The sequence below is a fragment of the Heterodontus francisci genome, chromosome 2, assembly GCF_036365525.1.
Source record: "Heterodontus francisci isolate sHetFra1 chromosome 2, sHetFra1.hap1, whole genome shotgun sequence".
Classification (NCBI taxonomy): Eukaryota; Metazoa; Chordata; class Chondrichthyes; order Heterodontiformes; family Heterodontidae; genus Heterodontus; species Heterodontus francisci.
The window spans coordinates 169356742-169375139 of record NC_090372.1 but is presented as its reverse complement, the minus strand read 5'-3'; the positions used below and the strand labels follow the sequence as shown (position 1 = coordinate 169375139).

Sequence of the window (18398 nt, the reverse complement as noted above, 5' to 3'; positions counted from 1 at the left end):
TTATCAAAGTCACAAATGACATCCTGTATTACTATGACAAAAGTAATTATTCCTCCTTGTCCTTCTCCACCTGTCTGCAGCTTTTGACACAGTTAACCACACCATCTTCCTCCACTGTCGTCCAGTTGGGTAGGACTGCACTCACCTGCTTCTACCCTTATCTATTCAGTCATAGCCAAAGAATCACCTGCAATGGATTCTGTCCCGCTCCCACGCTGTAACCTCTGGTGCCCCCCAAAGATCTCTCATTTTTATGTACATGCTGCCCCTTACCAATATTCCAAGACAGCTACAACACTGGCATCTCTCTGACAATGTGGAAAATTGCCCAGATTTGTCCTGTCCACAAAAAGCAGGACAAATTCTATCCGGCCAATTACTGCCCTATCAATCTACTCTCAATCATCAGCAGTGATGGAAGTTGCCATTGACAGTGCTGTTTAGTTTAGTTTAGAGATACAGCACTGAAACAGGCCCTTCGGCCCACCGAGTCTGTGCCGACCATCAACCACCCATTTATACTAATCCTACACTAATCCCATATTCCTACCACATCCCCACCTGTCCCTATATTTCCCTACCACCTACCTATACTAGGGACAATTTGTAATGGCCAATTTACCTACCAACCTGCAAGTCTTTTTGGCTTGTGGGAGGAAACCGGAGCACCCGGAGAAAACCCACGCAGACACAGGGAGAACTTGCAAACTCCACACAGGCAGTACCCAGAATTGAACCCGGGTTGCTGGAGCTGTGAGGCTGCGGTGCTAACCACTGCGCCACTGTGCTGCCCCAAGGTCTTGTGGTGGAGCAGAAACCCAACTGGAGGGATTCAAACGTGGAGTGCCGGGAAAGATGGGCAGGGATTTGGGAGGCGACAACACATTCAAGGACTTTGAAGAGGAAAGGAATATTGGAGATGGGGTTGTTGTTTGCAACTAAGATGCTTAGTTTGTGTTCTGCCAGGGCCACTAGGTTCCAGACCTCATTGCAGCCTTGGTCCAAATATGGACAAGCGAGTTGAATTCCAAAGGTGAGGGCGGAGTGACTGTCCTTGACATCAAGGCAGCATTTGACTGAGTGTGGCATCAAGGAGCCTTAGCACAATTAAGTCAGTGGGAATTAGGGAAAAAATTCCACTGGTTGGAGTCATACCTAGCACAAAGGAAGATGATTGTGGTTGTTGAAGGGAAATCTTCTCAGCCTGGGACATCGCAGCAGTAGTTGCTCAAGGTGGAGTCTTAGGCCCAGCAATCTTCAGTTACTTCATCAATGACGTTCCCTCCAACATAAAGTCAGAAGTGGGGATGTTTGCTGATGATTGCACTGTGTTCGGTACCATTCAGAACTCCTCAGCTGCTGAAGCAGCCTGTGCCCGCGTACAACAAGACCTGGGCATCATTCAGACTTGGGCTGCTAAGTGGCAAGTAACATTCGCACCACATAACAGCAAGGCAATGACCATCTCCAACAAGAGAGAATCTAACCATCTCCCCTTGACGTTCAACAGCATTACCATTGCTGAATCCCCCACTTTCAACATCCTGGGGGTTATCGTTGACCAGAAACTTACCTGGACCAGCCACATAAATATTGTGGCTACAAGAGCCAATCAGAGGCTGGGAATTCTGTGGCAAGTAATTCACCTCCTGACCACCCCCACGCCTGTCCACCATCTATAAGGTACAAGTCAGGAGTGTGACGGAATACTCTGTACTTGCCTGGTTGAGTGCAGCTCCAGCAATGCTCAAAAAGCTCAACACATGCAGGACAAAGCAGCTGCTTGATGGGCACCCCATCCACCACCTTAAACATTCACTCCTTCCACCACTCGTGCACAGTGGCAGCAGTGTGTACCATCTACAAGATGCACTTCAGCAACTCGCCAAGGCTCCTGCGACAGCACCTTCCAAACTCATGATCTCTACCACCTAAAAGAACAAGGGCAGCAGGCGCAAGGGAACACCACCACCTGCAAGTACCCCTCCAAGTCACACACCATCTTGACTTGGAACTACATCTCCATTCCTTCACTGTGGTTCCTTGATGCCACATTCCCTCACTAACAACACTGTGGGTGCACCTAGACCACATGGACTGCAGCGGTTCAAGAAGGTGGCTAACCACCACCTTCTCAAGGGCATTTAGGGATGGGCAATAAATACTGGCCTTGCCAGTGACATTCACATCCCATGAATGAATTTTTAAAAAGCACCAAAAACACATCAGTTTCTATGTATAAGCTGACACCACCCAGCTCTACCTCATCACCTCCTCTCTTGACCCCTCCTCTGTCTCCAAAATGTTACAATGCTTGTCCAGTATCTAGTATTGGATGAGAGGAAATTTCCTCCAGCTAAATATTGGGAAGACCAAAGCCATTGTTTTTGGTCCTCTCCACAAACTCTGTTCCCTAACCACTGACTCCATCTCCCTCACTGACAACTGTCTAAGGCTGAACCAGACTGTTTGCCATCTTGGTGTCATATCTGACCCTGGCTTCTGACCACATATCCAGACCATCACTAAGACTACCTATTTCCACTTCTGTAACATTGCCTGGCATTGTCCCCACCTCAGCTCATCTGCTGCTGAAACCCTCATCCATGCCTTTGTTATCTCTAGACTTGACTATTCCAATGCACTAGGTGTATGGTAGCATAGTTACTGGACTAGTAATCCAGAGGTCTGAACTAATGATTGGGAGAAGTGTCCACCACAACACCTGGGGAATTTAAATTCAATTAATTAAATAAATCTGGAATAAAAAGTTAGTATCAATAATGGTAACCATAAAGCTACCAGATCATTATCATAACCCATCTAAATCTCTCATGCTTTCTAGGGAAGCAAGTCTGCCATCCTTAGCCAGTCTGGCCTACATATGACTCCAGAGCTACAGCAATGTGGTTGACTCTTAACTCCCTCAGAAATGGCCTAGAAAGGCACTGGGTTGTATTCAGAAAGACGGCTCACCACCACCTTCTCAACGGCAATTAGGGATGGGCTATAAATGCAGGTTGTGCCAGCGAAGTCCATATCCTATGAATGAATTTTTTTAAAAACCTCCCACATTCTGCCCAATGTAAACTTGAGGTCATCCAAAACTCTGCTGCCTATATCCTAACTCATATCAAGTCCCATTCATCCATCACCCCTGTGTTTGTTGATCTACACTGGCTCCTGGTTAAGCAACACCTCAATTTTAAAAGTCTCATTCTTGTTTTCAAATCCCTCCGTGGCCTCACCCCTCCCTTTCCCTCTAATCTCCTCAATCCTCTGATATCTGCACTCCTCCAGTTCTGGACTCTTGAGCAACCCCAGTTTTACTTGCTCCTCCATTGGTGGCCATGCCTTCAGCTGCCAAGGCACTAAGCTCTGGAATTCACTCCCTAAACCTCTCTACTTTGCTTCCTCGCATTCCTTCTTTAAGACACTCCTTTAAACCTATGTCTTTGACCAAGTCTTTGGTCATCTGCCCTAATTTCTCCTTTTGTGGCTATGTCAAATTTTGTTTAATAACGCTTCTGTGATGCACCTTGGGACGTTTTACTATGTGAAAGGTGCTATATAAATACAGGTTGTTGTTGTTGGATGTGTGATGTGATACCCAACTTCTGTTTCCTCGTTTCAGGGTTCCACTGTGGCCAGAGAAGCTAGTGACAAAGAAAAGGTAAATTGCTAATTATGTCAGCGATAAGTTGTAGGTGGCAGCATACAGCATTAAAATTTAAACCAGAAAAAACAAAAATTATTTTAGAATGTGTTGATTATTTAAATAATTTGACTAAAATAAGAATTTAGTTAATTTAGTCTCTATTTCTCACAGATTTTATCATCAATTTGCAAACATAAATGCAGCAAATATATATTTTCATAGAGTAACATTACATTGGGACAATGTAATCCAAATTTAAAAAAACACTAGTTAAATTTTATTACAGAAAACCCACTACTGCTGTAACTCCAGTAGGAAATTGAAAACAGCAATTTTAAAAAAAGGTTAACACTGCTTGGCAATAAAGCTGAGATACGGGATTGAATGATGAGAGTAGTTGATAGCTGAGATCCATCAAAAATGAATGGCCTCATCTACTCGAATGGTCTTTTCCTATTTTTAAAAATATTTTCTACTTTTACCAAACAGCCCAATACTTTCTTCACTTTGTTACAGAAGTTCCATTTTTTGTGGTAAAACTTGGGAATTTATAATTTTAAAAACGAAGATAAAAGATTTCATGGACAGTGAAACATCTGGAGATAGATAAACTTTATGGATGCTTTTTTGAAAAAAGAGGAAGGTTAACAAGCGGGTCTTGGTTTTGACCAGTAAACAAACACTGGAAAACAGGTGATTTCAAGTATGCACCACAGGGGGGTTGACTTAAGAGCTATCCTTGATTGTGACCAGACAGAATTTATTATTAGCATGAGACTTGCTTGGAAAAGTAGTTTCATTTTGAACTGCTAAAAGCCAGTGGGTTTGGACTAAAGCAGGCAATTGGAATTGAAAATGGACCTGCTAGGAGTTCAGAAGAAAGCTATTACCTCTCTTTGAAGAATCCCTTGCTCTTGAAAAGCAAAAGCTTGTATGAAGTGGTATTGTTGCCTCCTGTAATTTTGAAGACATCCTTAATGCTTGCAGAAACCTTGCATCTCCAAATGAACATTGTCTCGAATGTGTGTGAGAACTGACACTTGTTGCTGCACACCTGCTGGAAGACCTATGTGAAGCCTTCTGCAGTTGAATTTCTTTGAACGCCTACCCAAAACAGACTGTTCATCAACCTTGCCTGGAAAAATTCCTAATGGCAGCCAACTATTCGACTTTGGGACACCTTGCTGTAACAGCTGTAAATAGGGGAGGCGGTGGCGTACTGGTACTGTCACTGGACTAGTAACCCAGGGCATTACTCAGGGGACATGGTTTGAATCCCACCACAGCAGAAGGTGGAATTTGAATTCAATTAATAAATTTGGAATTAAAAGTTAGTCTAATGGTGACTATGAAACCATTGCTCGATTGTTGTAAAAACCCATCTGGTTCAGTAATGTCCTTTAGGAAAGGAAATCGGCTGTCCTTACCTGGTCTGGCCTACATGTGATTCCAGACCCACAACAATGTGGTTAACTCTTACATGCCGTCTGAAATGGCCTAGCAAGCCTCTCAGTTGTATCTAACCGTTACAAAATCAAGAAAAAAGAATGAAACCGGAAGGACCACCCGGCATCGACCTAGGCACTGATAATGACAACGGCAAACCCAGCCCTGTCAATCCTGCAAAGTCCTCCTTACTAACATCAGGGGGCTTGTGCCAAAGTTGGGAGAGCTGTCCCACAGACGAGTCGAGCAACAGCCTGACATAGTCATACTCACGGGATCATACCTGACAGACAATGTCCCAGATACTGCCATCACCGTCCCCGGGTATTTCCTGTCCCATCAGCAGGACAGAAACAGCAGAGGTGGTGGCACAGTGGTATACAGTCGAGAGGGAGTTTCCCTGGGAGTCCTCAACATCGACTCCGGACCCCATGAAGTCTCATGGCATCAGGTCAAACATGGACAAGGAAACCTCCTGCTGATTACCACCTACAGCCCTCCCTCAGCTAATGAGTCTGTACTCCTCCATGTTGAACACCAGTTGGAGGAAGCACTCAGGGTGGCAAGGGCACAGAATGTACTCTGGGTGGGGGACGTTAATGTCCATCACCAAGAGTGGCTCGGTAGCAACACTTCTGACCGAGCTGGCCGAGTCCTAAAGGACATAGCTGCTAGACAGGGTATGCGGCTGGTGGTGAGGGAACCAACAAGAGGGGAAAACATGCTTGACCTCGTCCTCACCAATCTGCCTGCCGCAGATGCTTCTGTCCATGACAGTATTGGTAGGAGTGACCACCGCACAGTCCTTGTGGAAGCGAAGTCCTACCTTTACATTGAGGGTGCCCTCCATTGTGTTGTGTGGCACTACCATCGTGGTAAATGGGATAGATTTCGAACAAATCTAGCAATGCAAAACTGGGCATCCATGAGGCGCTGTGGGCCATCAGCAGCAGCAGAATTGTACTCAACCACAATCTGTAATCTCATGGCTTGGCATATCCCCCACTCTACCATTATCATCAAGCCAGGAGACCAACCCTGGTTCAATGAAGAGTGCAGGAGGGCATCCTAGGAGCAGCACCAGGCATACCTCAAAATGACAGGACTACTTGCATGCCAAACTGCATAATCAGCATGTGATAGACAGAGCTAAGCGATCCCATAATCACAGATCAGATCTAAGTCCTGCAACATCCAGTCATGAATAGTGGTGGACAATTAAACAACTAACTGGAGGAGGTGACTCGACAAATATCTCCGTCTTCAATGATGGGGGAGCCCAGCACATCAGTGTGAAAGATAAGGCTGAAGCATTTGCAACAATCTTCAGCCAGAAGTGCCAAGTGGATGATCCATCTCTGCCTCCAACTGAAGTCCCCAGCATTACAAATGCCAGACTTCAGCCAATTTGATTCACTCCGCTTGAGATCAAGAAATGACTGAAGGCACTGGATATTGCAAAGGCTATGGTCCCTGACAAAATTCCGGCAATAGTATTGAAGATCTGTGCTCCAGAACTAGCTGCGCCCCTACCCAGGCTGTTCCAGTACAGCTACAACAGTGGCATCTACCCTGCAATTTGGAAAATTGCCCAAGTATGTCCTGTGCACAAAAAGCAGGACAAGTCCAACCCGACCAATTACTGCCCCATAAGCCTACTCTCAATCATCAGTAAAGTGATGGAAGGTGTCATCAACAGTGCCATCAAGCGGCACTTGCTTAGCAATAACCTGCTCAGTGACGTTCAGTTTGGGTTCCGCCAGGGCCACTCAGCTCCTGACTTCGTTACAGCCTTGGTTCAAACATGGACAAAAGAGCTGAACTCAAGAGGTGAGATGAGAGTGAATGCCCTTGACATCAAGGCAACATTTGACCGAGTATGGCATCATAGAGCCCCAGCTAAACTGCAGTCAACGGGAATCGGGGAAAATTCTCTGCTGGTTGAATCATACCTAGCGCAAAGGAAGACGGTTGTAGTTTTTGGAGGTGAATCATCTGAGTTCCAGGACATCACTGCAGGAGTTCCTCAGGGTAGTTTCCTAGGCCCAACCATCTTCAGCTGCTTCATCAATGACCTTCCTTCAATCATAAGGTCAGAAGTGGGGATGTTCGCTGATTGCACAATGTTCAGTACCATTCGCGACTCCTCAGATACTGAAGCAGTCAATGTAGAAAGGCAACAAGACCTGGACAATATCCAGGCTTGGGCTGATAAGTGGCAAGTAACATTCGCATCACACAAGTGCCAGGTAAAGACCATATCCAACAAGAGAGAATCTAACCATCTCTCCTTGACATTCAGTGGCATTACGATAGCTGAATTCCCCACTATCAACATCCTAGGGGTTACCATTGACTAGAAACGGAACTGGAGTAGCCATATAAATACCGTGGCTAGAAGAGCAGGTCAGAGGCTAGGAATCCTGCGGTGAGTAACTCACCACCTGACTCCCCAAAGCCTGTCCACCATCTACAAGGCGCAAGTCAGGAGTGTGATGGGATACTCTCCATTTGCCTGGATGGGTGCAGCTCCAACAACACTCAAGAAGCTCAACACCATCCAGTACAAAGCAGCCCGCTTGATTGGCATCCCATCCACAAACATTCACTCCCTCCACCACTCGTGCACAGTGGCAGCAGTGTGTACCATCTACAAGATGCATTGCAGCAACGCACCAAGGCTGCATAGACAGCACCTTCCAAACCCACGACCTCTACCAACTAGAAGGACAAGGGCAGCAAATGCATGGGAACACCACCACCTGTAAGTTCCCCTACGCGTCACACACCATCCTGACTTGGAACTATATCACCATTCTTTCACTGTCATTGGGTCAAAATCCTGGAACTCCCTAACAGCACTGTGGGTGTACCTACCTCCCATGGACTGCAGCAGTTCAAGAAGGCAGCTCACCACCACCTTCTCGAGGGCAATTAGGGATGGGCAATAAATGCGATTGTGTCCAGCGACGCCCACATCCCATGAATGGAAAAAAAAATCCCTTTTTTCCCAGTTAACCGGTTTTTGGATGTATGTGTGTTTGTCTGTCTGGGCGAGGGTATAAAAAATACAGGGCTTTAATATTTCAATTCACGTGTATATTTACTTCAGTATCGGTTAAGACTTGGTTTATAATCGGATAATTTTGTTGTTTATTAAAGAAACCTTGTTGGTGTGCTTTATTCTGGAAGGGACAAATGAGGATCTAATTGACTGTTTCGGTATGTGGGACAATTTATTGATATGCTGTGACCTGTGGAGAAGTGGGACTGAATTAACAGTGTACTCCTCCTGCCTCGGAATTCACAACTTTTAAACATTTAATTAATTTTTGCAATTCATGTATACGTTCTTTGTGGAGAAACTAAAACTGAGCAGGAAATTCATTTTTTCTTTCATTCTTCCCTCCAGGTAATTACTGAAGTGTTTCTCAATTGTTTATTACAAGTTAGTTTAGAACATCTGAGTTCATTTATAAAGACCACATGGTCTGACATGGATTCTTCTCTGAACATGAGATTAATGGGAAAGTTAATCACTTGCCATTATAAGGAAAAATAAATAATTTTACTTGTTGAATTGGGAAAGGCTTAACCCAAGAAATATGAATCTCTCGGCTGACCTTTTAGTCTAAAAATCTCATGGCGCACTTGGTGGCCAAAATAAGTGATTGGAAAGCTCTAGCCCGAGTAGTGGGAAACATTTGCAGTAGTTAAATGAAGAGATTAGCAAAATAATTCAGGATTTGTTTCAGCGCAGAATATTTTCCTTTGCATTGTACAATGTTGATTATTGTTATGGAACAACATTTTTGAATAAATAATACATCTTTTACATGGATATATATTTGATGTAGAGCAAGATTCAAGGGTATGGGGAGACTGTTGGGCAGTGGTATTAGTTTTGGGCTCTTCTAGTAAGGAGCCAGTACAGACACAATAGACTGAATGGCCTCAATCTGTACTGTGAACCTCTATGGTTCTTGTCCTTCAAACATTCCTGGTTTTGAGATGATATTGATCTTGTTAGGTTTCTGTGGAAAACATAACCCAACATCGGCTCCTTGATTGGCAAATGATTTTAGATGAGCTATTTCCTGAGTAATATTACCATAATTTAAGCTTGCATATTACAATTATCTGTGCAGCTGAATCAAATAAAAGGAGATTTGGATTCAGAAAGAAAGTTGAAATTGAGTTTGCTTTACTCATTTGATTTTCTTTTGGTAGAGGGGAAGTAAATTTGTGCACCTGTGGTGACATACACCAGTGCTGAGAAATGGAGCATCAAATTAGCAATAAGTACTCCCAAGTCAAATGCAATTTGAACCATCTGTTGTGTAGAACTCTCTGATCTGGCTGGATAGTGTCAAATCTCAGAAAAGCACAGATTCCTATGCGTGTAAAAATTGTCCCTTCTTGGTCACTTCGAATGAGATTGGCAATTTTGTTTCAATTTGTGCAGAAATTTGAACAGTTTTGTCCTGTGGGGCAAGGAGCCAAACCTCACTTAAGATTTGCCAAACTAATTTAGGCAGGATCCTTTCAGCCAAGAGAGAAGAGATATTCATCCCATCAGCTTTTGCTAGATTCAAGGATTCTAGGTCTCAGAGCTAAAAGGGCAATAGGTTCACTCCCTATGCCGCTCAGCCCTTTTTCCTAATATCAGCTTGACCAGCTTTATTGCCAACAAGAACAAAAAAAAGCAAATGTAGTAATTTATTAGAAAATATTTGTAGGATTTTGCTACCATTTGAACTCCTAGTTTGGAGAGGCAATTTAGTTTAATGTTTAAAAAAAAACAATTCAAAAAGCTGCATCTTTAGCGTAGCTCTAACTTTCAGACACTAGTACTTTCTTTCATTAGTAAATTGTGTTTCCTGTTTACATGAGAATTCATTTAGTTCTTAGGTTTAGAAGGTTACATTTCTCAGATGAAATATTCATACATTCCTTTTTTTAAAGACGAGCTGCCACCTACATATAGAAAAATAAATAATAAGCCAGAATTTGATGTAGCAGCACATCTAATAATGTCTGTCATTGGTTTGAAAGTGCAAGCTGATAATGGCACAGTGAGGGAAACAAGGCATCTGGGACTAAAGTGAACAGGGCAGCTAAGAGGGTATCTCCTTAACCAGTGAAATTTAAAGACTGGGAAATGAACACAGGAAGGACTGAGAAAGGGGATGAATAGAGGGTGAATTCAATGTTAGATCAGTTACAGAAAGAGAACTAAAGAGATGGAAAGATTAGATTAAGAGAGAGAAAATAGAGAAAAGTAAGAATTCTTTATAAAACTTTAGCATTTTAAAAATTTCCCTGTAAATTCAAAATGTGAAAGAATGAGACTTCACACTTGTAATAGTTAATTTTCATAGAATGGTTACAGCACAGAAGGAGGCCATTCAGCCTGTTATGTTTGTGCTGGCTCTCTGCAAGAGCAACTCGCTTAGTCCCACTCCCCTGCCTTTTCCCCATAGCCCTGCAAATTTTTTCTCTTCAGGTAATTATCCAGTTCTCTTTTGAATGCCTTGATTGCCAGAAAGGTTGATTGGTGGTCATTAACAGTTACTGTGTTGTTAAAAGATACTTGTGCTTGTAATGATGAATTGACTTTCTGTGGCAAGTTTAATGGGCGAATACAGCAAGTTCCTTTTTTTTTAAAAAAAAAAGGGAAGTTAAGGACACGATGCTGCTTTTGCAAAGCTAACCATGGAGCTTTACAACTCTGATAGCATCTTTTGGATATTCGCATCTTCGTCTGAAGTTTCTGTACCATTTGTACATAAATAATGGTGAGTGCCATTAGCATTGCTGTTATTTTGACAGCAAATTCGGGTCCATTAGTCATTGCTTTCCAAATTGTGCCTCACCATAGACAGAGGGTAAACTGCAGGAAAGCACAGCTGTGTTCAATGTGGAGTTGAAGTGAGTGGGCTAGAGGTTTATTAAAAACAGTGACATGTTTTATGTGTCACTAATAGCAATACAATGTGATGACATTGTGCTTCATAATAACAGTAAGGCTTTTATTATGGACTTTGCTACAAATATATTCACAATACATACTTAATAATCCTCAAAACACATGTTCTCAGCAGCTTGAGATTTTAAGGCCATGTAATAAACATGCAGGCATACCCCATTGTATGCAGCAGCTTGGGAAAGACCAAAAAAGCTCGTTTGGGCCAGATCTAACAAGACTAATGCATAGGTTCACAGTGACAAGTCAGAAGCAAATTGTGAGTGGGTAAAATTGCTCACCCCCACACTTGCAATACATCAGAATTGCACACAAGTAGACTTTACTGGACTGTATGACCCCAGAAAAAAATCAATTCCAGCAACTTCTTTGTAAATAATTTAGAAGTATGTGTATAAAAGTATAGCTAATTTTTCTTTGAGTCCACTTCAGAAAAATTGCAGAGGGTAGAGTGGGGGGTGCTGGTGTCAAACAAAATAACTTGGCCTGCATTAATGCTACTATTTTGAAAATTTGAGAATAAGTTTTCATGGAACAATATTAACAATGTTTTGATATCACCATGTTGGGAGTAATATGTCTTTTTTAATATGTCTCCAAATATTCATGCATAGATACTACTCATTACATTTCATTACTTCTTGATGTTGCTGAAATTCAAATATACGAAATATCAAAAGTTGAATGAAGTATTCTCCTCAAGACACAATGGTTTTGCCATTTGTTTGCATTAAACGGATGAGGTTTTTCCATGTAAATTAAACCTCCCTTTAGAATAGAATAGTATTGGTCAGGAGGTGTATTGGATTTTAGATTAAATGATGCAAGAGATCAGGCATTGCAGGTTTGCACTACCAAATGTGTTTGTAATTTATTTCAACAGTAGATTTTAAATCTGAAAAGCTGGTGCCGTGGCAGAATAAAACAATTCTCAGGGTTAACTGACATTAGAAATGGAATTGTCCTTTGCAGTGGGGAGTGCACTGATATTCAGTATTTAAATAAAATACTTCAAGTGCAGTGAGGTCAGTGTGAAAGGTACTGTTGCATTGCAATTTCTTCAATTTTGGTTGACATCCTTTCATCTACGAAAGATGATGAGCACACAGCAAACAATCCATTTAGGTGAGGTGTCTTCTCTTGGTGCACCTTTGTTGATAGCTGTGAATGCCAATCCATGAGAGGCAGGTTCTGTCACAAGTGCTGCACGTGAAGCTGCCAAGTGATGCTGAGAGTTGTTGTTTTTGGCATTGGCACCTGTTGCCAAGCTGCTGTAGGCACTGGTCGTAGTGGTAGTGCACGCCAGTCCACTGAATGTGTCGCCATTTCCCTATTTCTCCAGTTATTGACTCCCAGATGTGATAGTCAACATTTAGTGCTTTCATGTCATGCTTGCAAGCATCCGTGAAGCGGAGCTTTGGGCACTGCACTAGTCGTCTGACCCCAGCAACCTCACCATGCAGAAGGGTATGTGACCATCTTCCATCCTGCAGACATGACCAATCCACCAAAGCTGCCTCTGTTTGATTAGTGCCAACACTCTTGGGAGCTCTGCTTTTGAAAGGACAGCTGCATTTGTGATTTTATCCTGCCAGGATATACCCATAAATGCGCCGCAGACAGCGAAGATGGAAATTATTGAACTTCTTTTCCTGGTAGCTGTAAGTCGCCCATGTTTCACAACCATACAGCAAAGTGCTGAGAACACAGGCCTTGCATCAGCTTGGTCCTAAGGGTCAGCTTGGTGTTATCCCATGCGCATTTCACGAATCAGCAAAAGGTGGTAGCTGCTTTATCAATGTATGTTTCGAGCTCTGTGTCAAGAGACAGGTTGTCTGTCACCGTGGACCCAAGGTAGCAGAATTTGATAACCACTTCCAGCTTCAATCTACCATTATTGAAATTCACAACTTGTCTGTAATTGCCAATGCTACATCTCCTTTTCCCTTACTTCAGCAATCACCCACCCAGTGAAGTAAAATAGTAAATTGCAGACGACATATAGAATTTCAATTTTAATTTATTTATTCTTTGTTAACTAGTAGCCCTATGGGAATATTTTATCATTGTGTGTAATTGTACATGAGTTAACGTTCAGATCTGTGAACTTTTATCAGAACTGGGATAAGTTAGAAATGTAATAGGTTTTGAGCAAGTGAAAGGGGGGTGGTGGAAAGAAGAATAAAAGGGAAGGTCTGTAATAGGGTGGAAGCTAGGACAGATTAAATGATAAAGCCAAAGGGACACGTAAGGAAACAAAATACGTGTCTCGAGCAGGTGTGAATGGCAGGATAGCAGCCATCCAAATACAAAGTAAAGGGATTTTAAAAAAGAGAGAGAAAAAAAGCAACAAAAAACAAAATGGGAGCAGAGGTTATGATCTGAAATTGTTGAACTCAGTGTTGAGTCCAGAAACTGTAAAGTGCCCAATCGAAAGATGAGGTGCTGTTACTCGAGCTTGCGTTGAGCTTCATAGGAACATTATAGTAGGCAGAGGACAGAAGGTTAGAATAGGAGCAAGGTGGAGAATTAAAGTGACAGGAAGCTCGGGGTCATGCTTGCAGACTGAATGGAGGTGTTCTGCAAACCAGTCTGCATTTGGTCTCCCCAGTGTAGAGGAGACCACATTGTGAGCAGCAGATACAGTATACTAAATTGAAAGACGTACAAGTAAATCATTGTTTCACTTGGAAGGAGTGTTTGGGGCCTTGGACAGTGAGAAGGGAGGAGGTAAAGGGGCATCTCCTGCACTTGCATGTAAAAGTGCCTTAGGAAAGGGAGGTAGTGCTGGAAATGTCTGAGGAGTGGACTAGGATGTCACAGGGGGAACGGTCCCTTCAGAATGCTGAAAGGGAAGATGTGTTTTGTGGTGGCTTGACGCTGGAGGTGGTAGAAAAGATGAAGGATGAATACAGAGACTGGTGGTGGAAAGTGAGGAATGGGGGGACCCTATCATGGTTCCGGGAGGGGTGTCAAATATTCACTATAAGCCCATGGACTCCAACCTTGGCTACACTTCTCACACCCCGCTTCCTGTCAGGACTCTATTTCATTCTCCCATTTTCTCCCTCTCTGTTGCATCTGTTTGGTGCAGAGGAACTTGGAGTGGGAGGGGAAAGATCCAGTTGTCGTGGTCCATGTAGGTACCAACGATATAGGTGGAACGAGGATAGAGGTTCTGCTGAAGGAATGTGAGCAGCTAGAGGCTAAATTAAAAAGCAGAACCAAAAAGGTGGTAATCTCCGGATTACTACCTGAGCCACAAGCTAATTGGCACAGGGTCAATAAGATTAAAGAGGTAAATGCATGGCTCAAAGATTGGTGTGAGAGAAATGGGTTCGAATTCATGGGACATTGGCACCATAATTGGGGAAGGAGGGAGCTGTTCCGATGGGATGGGCTGCACCTGAATCATGGGACCAGAGTCCTGGTGAATCGCATAACTAGGGCTGTAGATAGGGCTTTAAACTAAATAGTGGGGGGAGGGTTCAGTTGCATGGAAAATTAGGAAGTCAGAGTTATTGGAGAAGGTAGGAGCGCAGGTTAGTGATGAGGCTGATTGTTACCAGAAAATAAAAGGTAGGGACAGAACATGTGAACGTCATATTGCACCAAGGAATCATACAAGAGTAAGGAAATTTGATAACAGAACAAACTTAAAGGCTTTGATCTGAATGCACGAAGCATTCTGAATAAAATTAATGAGTTAACCGCAAATAGAGACGAATGGGTATGATTTAGTGGCGATTAACTGAGACGTGGTTGTAGGGAAACCAGGTTTGGGAATTAAATATCCAAGTGTACTCAGTATTTCAGAAGGATAGGCAGGAAGGAAAAGGAGGTGGTGGAATTTTGTTAGAAAAGGGAGAGATCAGTGCTGCAGTGAGAAATGATATAGGCACTGGCGATCAAGACGTAGAATCAGTCTGGGTAGAAATAAGAAATAACAAGGGAAAGAAGTCCCTGGTGGGAGTAATCTATAGGTCCCCAAACAGTAGTTCCGCAGTGGGGCACAGTATAAACCAGGAAATATTGGGGGCTTGTAAGAAAGGTCGGCAATAATCATGGGTGATTTTTATATGCATATAGACTGGATTAATCAAATTGGCAAGGGTAGCTTCGAGGCAGAATTCATTGAATGTATTAGAGATTGTTTTTTGGAGCAATATGTTGTGGAACCTAACAGGGAGCAGGCTATTATAGATTTGGTATTATGTAACGAGGTGGGATTAATTAATGATCTCATAGTTAAGGATCCTCTAGGGAAGAGTGATCAAGCATGCTAGAATTTCAAATTCAGTTTGAGGGCGAGAAACTGGAGTCCCACACTAGCGTTCTGGAGTTAAACAAAGGTAATTACATGGGAATGAGGACAGATTTGGCCCTAGTGGACCGGGCAGGAAGACTAAAAGCTATGACAGTTGATGAGCAGTGGCGGATGTTTAAGGAGATATTCAATTCCTCCCAACTAAAATATATTGCAGAGAGGAAGAAAGATTGTAAGAGGGGGAAAGAACATCCATGGCTAAGCAAGGAAGTTAAGGATAACATAAAGACAAAAACTAAGGCATACCATATTGCAAAGGCCAGTGGCAGGCTGGAAGATTGGGAAACTTTTAAAGATCAACAAAGGGTTACTAAAAAAGTAATAAAAAGAGCAAAGGTAAATTATGAAAGAAAACTAGCGCAAAATATAAAGCGGGTAGCAAAAGCTTCTATAAGTATATAAAAGGGAAGAGAGTAGCTAAAGTGAATGTTGGTCCCTTGGAGGATGTGACTGGGGAGTTAATAGTGGGGAACACAGAAATGGCGGAGACATTAAATCAGTATTTTGCCTCAGTTTTCACGGTGGAGGACACTAGTACCATCCCAATAGTAACAGGTACTGCAGAGGTTATAGAAAGGGAGGAACTTAGAACAATCATCATCACTAGGGAAAACGTACTGTGCAAACTATTGGAATTGAAGGCAAATAAGTCCCCAGGGCCTGATGGCCTACATCCTAGGGCCTTAAAGGAAGTGGCAGCGGAGATAGTGGATCCATTGGTTATAATATTCCAAAACTTCCTGGACGCAGGAAAGGTTCCAGTGGATTGGAAAAATGCTAATATAACACCCTTATTCAAAAAGGGAGAGAGGCAGAAAGTAAGAAACTATAGACCAGTTAGTTTAACAACTGTCGTGAAATTGTTAGAAACCATTATTAAGGAAGTAATAACAGGACATTTAGAAAGTCAAAACGCAATCCATCAGAGTCAGAATGTTTGTATGAAGGGTAAATCATGTTTGACTAATTTGCTAGAGTTCTTTAAAGATGTAACAAGTAAAGTGGATAATGGGGATCCTGTAGACGTAGCATATCTGAACTTCCAGAAGGCATTTGATAAGGTGCCAAAAGGTTAATACACAAGGTTAGATCACATGGGGTTAGGGGCAATTTATTAGCTTGGATAGAGGATTGGGGCTAACCAACAGAAAACAGAGTGTCGGGATAAATGGGTCCTTTTCTGGTTGGCAAGATGTAACTAGTGGGGCGCCACAGGGTTCGGTCCTCAGGCCCCAACTATTTACGATCTATATTAATGACTTGGATGCAGGGATAGATTGTACTATAGCCAGATTTGCAGATGACACTAAAATAGGTGGGATAGTAAGTTGCAATAAAGAAATAAGAAATTTACAAATGGATATGGATAGGTTAGGTGAATGGGCCAAAATTTGGCAGATGGAGTTTAACGTGGATAAGTGTGAAGTTCTCCATTTTGGTCTGAAAAATAGAAAGGCAAGTTATTATCTAAATGGAGAAAAACTTCAGAGTGCTTCAGTGCAGAGGGATCGGGGTGTCTTCGTGCATGAATCGCAGAAAACTAGTATGCAGGTGCAGCAGGTAATAAGGAAGGCAAATGGAATTTTGGCATTTATTACGAAAGGAATAGAGTATAAAAGTAGGGAAGTGTTGCTGCAACTGTACAAGGCATTAGTGAGACCGCACCTGGAGTATTGCGGACAGTTTTGGTCCCCTTACTTGAGGAGGGATGTAGTTGCATTGGAGGCAGTTCAGAGGAGGTTCACTAGATTGATTCCAGAGATGAGGGGTTTGTCTTATGAAGAGAGATTGAGCAGTTTAGGCCTTTACACTCTAGAGTTTAGAAGAATGAAAGGAGATCTAATTGAGGTCTATAAGATGATTAAGGGGATCGACAAAGTAGATGTAGAGAGGATGTTTCCACTGGTGGGGCAATCTGGAACAAGAGGTCATAGTTTTAGATAAGGGGTAGCAGATTTAAAACAGAGATGAGGAGAAATTACTTCTCTCAAAGGGTTGAGAGTCTGTGGAATTCACTACCTCAGACTGCAGTGGATGCCGGGATATTGAGTAAATTTAAGAAGGAGATAGACAGATTTTTAATTAGTAATGGGATGAAGGGCTATGGAGAATGGGCAGGAAAGTGGAATGGAGGCTGAGATGAGATCAACCATGATCGTATTGAATGGCGGAGCAGGCTCGAGCGGCTGAATTGCCACCTACTACTCTTAGTTCTTATCATGAAACCTTCCAATACTAGCGCTTCCGATAGGTCTTCCTTTTTCCTCAACCAAGGATACCCCCACCCCACCCCCGGTTGACAGGGCCCTCGACCTTGTCCGTTCTGTGTCACGCATTCTGTTCTAACTCCTTCCCCTCCCTCCCAGGGATCTGCACTGGGCTTTCTACGCTTTATCATTACATATCCACATTTGTGGATGACACGAAGTTAGACACAGTAAGGTGTGTAGATGGGAGTAGGAAGTTTTAAAGGGACTGAGAGACTAAGTGAGTTAGTGAAATTATGGCAGATGGAAGTCAGTGTGGCAAAATGTGAGGTCATCCATTCTTATATGAGAAAGACAAATTGGAATTACTTAATGTGGAGAGACTAGAAACTGTCCATATATACAATTCAGTAAAAGTTCATGCACAAGTACAAAAGTAACCAAAATACTGTTGACACGTTGGTCTTTATCTCAAGGGGATTGTAATCCAGGATGCTGCTTTGATTCGACTCCATCTGGAGTACAGTATTCAGTTTAGGATCCTGAACCTCAGGAAAGATATATTGGATTTGGAAGGGTTGCAATGCAGATTCATCAGAATGCTGGAATCTCAGAATCACGGAATCGTTACAGTGCAGAAGGAGGCCATTCAGCCCATCGTGTCCGCACTGGCTGTCTGAAAGAGCAATTCCCTCAGTTCCATTCCCCCGCCTTCTCCCCATAACTCTGCACATTCTTGCTTTTCTTATCACTGTCTAATTCCCTTTTGATTAG

At 42.7% G+C, this 18398-nt stretch overlaps 1 protein-coding gene across 4 annotated transcripts in view; it reads left to right on the top strand.

Annotated features, from left to right (window-relative positions):
- pip4k2aa (phosphatidylinositol-5-phosphate 4-kinase, type II, alpha a) overlaps nt 1–18398 on the top strand; it is a 282211-nt gene that overhangs the window by 223149 nt on the left and 40664 nt on the right. For 3 of the 4 annotated variants that reach the window (XM_068013719.1, XM_068013720.1, XM_068013717.1), the window contains one exon: nt 3635–3673. The exons of the other annotated variant lie outside the window; for it this stretch is intronic. In XM_068013719.1, the coding sequence (XP_067869820.1) occupies nt 3635–3673 (39 nt within the window). The remainder of the gene's footprint in view (nt 1–3634; nt 3674–18398) is intronic. 4 annotated transcript variants of the gene reach the window in all.